Source organism: Vitis vinifera, chromosome 18 (genome assembly GCF_030704535.1).
Source record: "Vitis vinifera cultivar Pinot Noir 40024 chromosome 18, ASM3070453v1".
In the NCBI taxonomy this organism is placed as follows: domain Eukaryota; kingdom Viridiplantae; phylum Streptophyta; class Magnoliopsida; order Vitales; family Vitaceae; genus Vitis; species Vitis vinifera.
The window spans coordinates 32,488,819-32,494,445 of NC_081822.1; the positions used below are offsets into that span (position 1 = coordinate 32,488,819).

The 5,627-nt window shown below is 34.3% G+C and overlaps 1 protein-coding gene across 1 annotated transcript; it reads left to right on the forward strand.

Moving 5' to 3' along the window:
* The first annotated feature begins 1,483 nt into the window (after nucleotides 1–1,483).
* On the forward strand, nucleotides 1,484–4,214 carry LOC100256781 (putative 12-oxophytodienoate reductase 11). Its single transcript, XM_010667021.3, has 5 exons — nucleotides 1,484–1,683; nucleotides 2,387–2,527; nucleotides 2,693–2,823; nucleotides 3,058–3,234; nucleotides 3,455–4,214. The coding sequence occupies exons 1-5, from the start codon at nucleotides 1,586–1,588 to the stop codon at nucleotides 4,045–4,047; spliced, it is 1,140 nt and encodes a 379-aa protein (XP_010665323.1). The 5' UTR covers nucleotides 1,484–1,585; the 3' UTR covers nucleotides 4,048–4,214.
* The last annotated feature ends 1,413 nt before the right edge of the window (nucleotides 4,215–5,627 follow it).

A 5,627-nucleotide genomic window follows, 5' to 3' on the forward strand; every position in this document is an offset into this window, starting at 1 on the left:
AATTTTAAAAATATATATTTTTCAAGATGTTTGATTTTTAAATAATAATAATAATATTAATTTATTTTTATTTTTTGAAAAATGGTGTATTTTTTTCCAAATCACTATATTATATTATATTATATTTTATTGAGGTTTATAAAAAAATAAAATTTAAATTAATGTTTTTTTTTTTACTTTTTTTTTCATAATGAGCAAAGACCATTTTTGAAAAAAATAAAAAATTCATATATTTCTTCTCAATTTTTACATTTTCTCTAGGTTTTAAGCATAATACAAACTCTAAGTCAAGTGAAAAACAAAAATTCAATTTCTCTCATTTTAATTTGAGAAATTTTCCTTAAAAATCATGGAGAGTAGAATAAAAACTTTAAAAAAATTTCAAAATTAAGCAAAAAACAACTAAATTACCAAAATAACTTAACATTAAAAACAAAACTTCCTTCTTCAACTCTCCCCCCAACCAAGTTGAATATTGTCCTCAATGTGGCATAATCGATTGAGATTATAAGGAGGAAGTGGTACCTCCTGAATGATATCAATTTCGAGTATTGATTGGAGAAACCACATGTTTTAAAAACAATAAAAGATATGAGTAGAGGAATTAGGATAAAATAATGCTAAGAGTACTAAAAAATTGATAGATTTGTATTACTTCATTTCATGAAAGTACAATATAAAAGAGAACAATTAATACAACTAATCCCAATATATATAATATCAAAAGCATGGGATGACAAGTGCTATTGCAGTAGGGAAAACATAAGGGAAATACATAAACGAAATATATAAAGGAAACTATGCAAATGATCATATAGTGGCTGGAGGATGATGTGATGATGATGGCTCAACTGCCTCTGCCTCTCCAGTAGTCAGCTCCTCAGGAGGCATAGTCTCTGGTGGGATAGGAATGGTTTGCTTAGGAGCTGATATAATACCTAGATGGTGCTGAATCTGCCTCAAAATGACAGTATGCTGGGTCTGAGTGGCGATAATCTGCTCCTGATGAGCACTAAGAGCTATGATCTGCTGAGTGAGGATGCTCTGAGAAGTGGCCAATGCTTAGAAAATATGACATAAGCCTCTATACTCGGAAATGGATATAGCAATCCTAGGCTCAGATGAAGAAGATGACTCTGATATGGGTGGAATAAGATGACTCTGATATGGGTGGAATAACAGGGAGTCCGTGGTGTGGCAGGAGGAGGAGAGAGTGCAACCTTTGGTATACCAAAGTTTAATTTTTTGTCCTTAGGCCCAAAATACAATGGTCCAAAAAAGTTGACGAATGTACGTCAATTTGAGTTTGATGACCTCATTGCTGATGAAAAAAGTTCACCAATGATTCATTTTGTGTACGTCAATTTGACTTTGAATGACATGTGGGATGATCTCATCACCCGCAGAAGTGATCTCATCACCCGCAGAAGTGAAACAGATTCTTAATTTTGATCATTTAACACGCACGCCCTTGGATCTTCTCTCTAAATGGGCTTCAACCTGTCTCGGATGTTTTCACTGTTTCATAGATTCCTTCAACGATTATTTTCCAGGAAAAGAAAAGAAAGAGAGAAACCAAACACTGATGGACGGGAAAGTACAAAGAATAAATGGCGTCTCTGCTGAAACCCCCATCCCTCTTATCACTCCATACAAGTTGGGCAAGCTCCAGCTCTCTCACAGGTGCAGTCTCCACTTGCTCTCTTGGTTTTCTCCCACTTTCTTTCATATTTGCTGTTTCTACTTGTTGGGTGTTGCTGGATTTTGGGTATTTTGAGGGAAAGATGGAATGTGTGGGAAAATATATGTTTTTGGGTCATGGGTGATGGAGAATTTTTAAGATTAAGATTTTCGCGCTTATTTGAAAACTGTTTTAAAGAATAGTTTTTTATTTTTTAGAATAAGGAATTGGAAACACGTTTAATAATAAAAAATTATTTTATATTTTCTATTATTAAAAACATAAAATTAGGTGTTTTTATATAATATCTTTAAATTATTTTCACTTATTTTTTTTTTCATAGTTGTTTCTAAAAATGATTAAATGCATATGTTGGATTTCTGATTTTAATTTTGTGTTTTGAGAAGTGGACATAGGGTGTGTATGATTGATGTTCTGTGCCTGGTTTTAAGGAGAAAAAGAAATTGTGATTCTGGGATTTGGTTTGAACTATTGAATCCATGGCTTCTAAATTTGGAGATTCAATAATGCTTTATTTGGGTTTTCAGTTTCTGAGAAATCCAGCCAGTGAAATTAAAGGGATCTAATGAATCAATCTGTTCAGTCTTAAGCTTCCTGCTAGTTAAGCTTTAGTAGTCCATTCACTGTTTTCTTTGGCCGAAAGTGCTCAAATAGCTAAATTTCCTTGTGCTCCATATTTTTCAGGGTTGTTCTAGCACCATTAACCAGGCAGAGATCTTGGAACAATGTTCCTCAACCACATGCTATCTTACATTACTCTCAAAGAACCAGCAAAGGGGGTCTTCTCATAGCTGAAGCAACGGGAGTTTCGGACACTGCTCAAGGGTAATTGTAGAAGAAGTCATTTTCTGAAGTTCCATTCCTTTTCTAAATGAAAATAAACAAAATGTGCTCGAGCACATACTTTCCAGTGTTTTGATATTGATGTTGGCCCTGTCGTTTTTGTTTTTTTATTTTCTTTTTTCTTTTTGGAATTTTCCATATTTTTAGGTATCCACATACACCAGGCATATGGACAAAAGAACAAGTTGAAGCATGGAAACCTATTGTAGATGCTGTACATGCTAAAGGCGGTATCTTTTTTTGTCAGATTTGGCATGTGGGGAGGGTTTCAAACACGGGTATGTTTTTTACTTACCATTTGCTGTAGATTTGAAAGGCATTCCTTATCTTACAGCATGCAAATGAATATTGAAGAGTTCGTGAATTGTTGGGATGCAGCCGACATGGAATCTTTTAGTTCCTTTTTGTTTTCAAGCTTATATGATGGAATGAACGGATTTTATTGAGAAATAAGGTTTATTTTCTGTTTGGTTATAGCTCCTCTGATTTATCCATCCTATTAATTTTTTCAGATTTCCAGCCAAACGGGCAAGCTCCAATCTCTTGTACAGACAAGCCATTGACACCCCAAATCCGAGGCAATGGCATTGGTGTTGACCAGTTCTCACCTCCCCGGCGGCTAACAACAGATGAAATCCCTCAAGTTGTAAAGGATTTTAGACTTGCTGCAAGGAACGCTATTGAAGCTGGTATGTGATATTTTCAATTAAAATAAATTTTGGTGATGGTGAACAACATTTGATCAGCTAAGTCATAGCATTTGAAGGTGCAAACCCATTGTCATGAATGCTCAGCTAAGAAAATGGCAGCCATTCCCACCATTGAATTATTGGATTTTAGTCTTATGGTTTTGTGAATGAAGTCACTTCAGTTTCTTTGATGCAATAACATTACTTGTTCAATATGTAGGTTTTGATGGAGTCGAGATCCATGGGGCTCATGGCTACCTACTTGACCAGTTCATGAAAGACCAGGTCAATGATCGAACTGACAAATATGGTGGATCCCTAGAGAACAGATGCCGGTTTGCTTTGGAAGTAGTTGAAGCTGTTGTTGATGAGATAGGCGCAGACAAAGTTGGAATCAAGCTTTCTCCATATGATGCTTTTGGAGAAGCAGAAGACTCGAATCCAAAAGCTCTAGGCCTTTACATGGCTGAATCCTTGAATAAATACGGGCTTCTCTACTGCCACATGGTTGAACCAAGGATGGAAACACTCGGAGAAAAAAGTGAATGCGCCCATAGTCTTTTGCCCATGAGAAAAGCTTTCAATGGTACGTTCCTTGTTACTGGGGGGTATGACAGAGAAGATGGGAACAACGTTGTGGCAGAGAATCGCGCAGATCTTGTTGTGTATGGGCGTTGGTTCTTGGCCAACCCAGATCTTCCAAAGAGATTTGCGCTCAATGCTCCTCTCAACAAGTACAACAGAGAAACATTCTATACACCCGATCCTATTGTTGGTTATAACGATTATCCATTTCTTGAAGATACCGAGTAGATTCTCATAGGTGTAGGATTAGAACTTGAATTATTTTTCAGTGATATAAATAGTTTCCATACTTGTTATTTTCTTTTGTCCCTTTCAGATAGTTTCCACGTTATTGTAAGAATATAGAATTCATTGATTCAAGGACTATCCTGCATGATAATAAAGGGATTAATTCCCATAATTATATTTAGTTTCATGTTCATGCTAATTCCAGCCCACCTTTCCAAATTTTAATGCTAATAAATGGGCCGTTTCAGGCCACCCCAATGCACCTCCAGTAGCCCAGCATATAGGCTTGTGTGGTTGTACAAGCACTCAAGCGCTATCTCTGACCGATGTGGGATTCAGATACCATTTCTCATATTTAAAAAATTAATTGAACTAAACGGTCCACCCGCACAAGAGAGAGAAAGAGGCAGAACCACCAAACTATTACCAATATATATATATATATATATATATATATATATATATATATATAATATTCTTAAATATTATTTATAAATTATATTATATGTGTATAAATTCGTGTATATATATATATATATATAATTAGAATAAAATTGTTTTAGAAGAAAATAATTTTAATTATCATATGTTATGTATAATAATGTAATATAAATTAAATATAAATTTATAAATAAAATTATCAACATTTTAAAATAAAAAATATTTATACTTTTATTATCATTTTTTTTATGTCAGTAAATACATCCAAATTATATAGATTTATATAAAATTTATTTTAAAATTTTGAACATTATTGTTGAATGTCATAATGTGGACCCGCATTTTTCACGTGCGTATCCACTCGATCGGCGAGACTCGCTTTTTATTTGTGAAAAATAATTTTTGGAAAAGTCGGAGTCGCCACTTATTTTATTTTTATTTTAAAGGGAAAATAAAATAAGAAAGAAAAACCCTAAAATGTGACTCCATAATTTTTGGAAAAAACATGTCTTTGAAAAACCCGAGTTTAAGTCCGGGGATCAGGTTACCTATTGGGAAGGTACCTTTAAAAGGTAGCCCCCCTCTAAGCCCTCTAAAGGTCTCTACTAACAAAGTTAAGGGAAGTGTGACCATTAATCAGTTAATTATGGATACCTAAATAGGCTAGGTGATTTTAAAGAGTGGCATGCCAAACACAATCAAATTGCAATAAAGGAGAGTTAGGGTGCGTACTTGAACCGCTCTTCAAGCGCTATCATACAACATAAGAGTTAGTGTAGGAATCTATCACACAACATATGTCTTATCCGAGCAAATCTAATATATATTTAAACACCCAAGAATCACATCATGCATGGATGTAGTCACCAATAGCATACGTGTCTATAGAATTCTAAAAAAAAAAGATGAGAAGGAGCGTACCTGGATAGCAAGCTAAAGCGCCTTTATGGGAAGCAAGGTTAGCCCAATAACAAATATAAAACAAATTCAAGCATATCTCCAAGAGGAATCAAAATCAATTAAATACCAAACAATCACCTTTAAAATCAATATTAGTGAAGATATCAAGAATGTAGGACCCCCACCAAAGTCCATATTACTTTTGCACGAATTGATTCAATGAATTCCATTGTTTGGAA

Bases quoted from the DNA above. Each gene is read 5' to 3' on its own strand.
- LOC100256781 (XM_010667021.3), top strand. From the start codon at position 1,586: ATGGACGGGAAAGTACAAAGAATAAATGGCGTCTCTGCTGAAACCCCC. The intron at 2,528-2,692 runs GTAATTGTAGAA...CCATATTTTTAG, and splicing joins GTTTCGGACACTGCTCAAGG to GTATCCACATACACCAGGCA. The intron at 2,824-3,057 runs GTATGTTTTTTA...TAATTTTTTCAG, and splicing joins GGGGAGGGTTTCAAACACGG to ATTTCCAGCCAAACGGGCAA.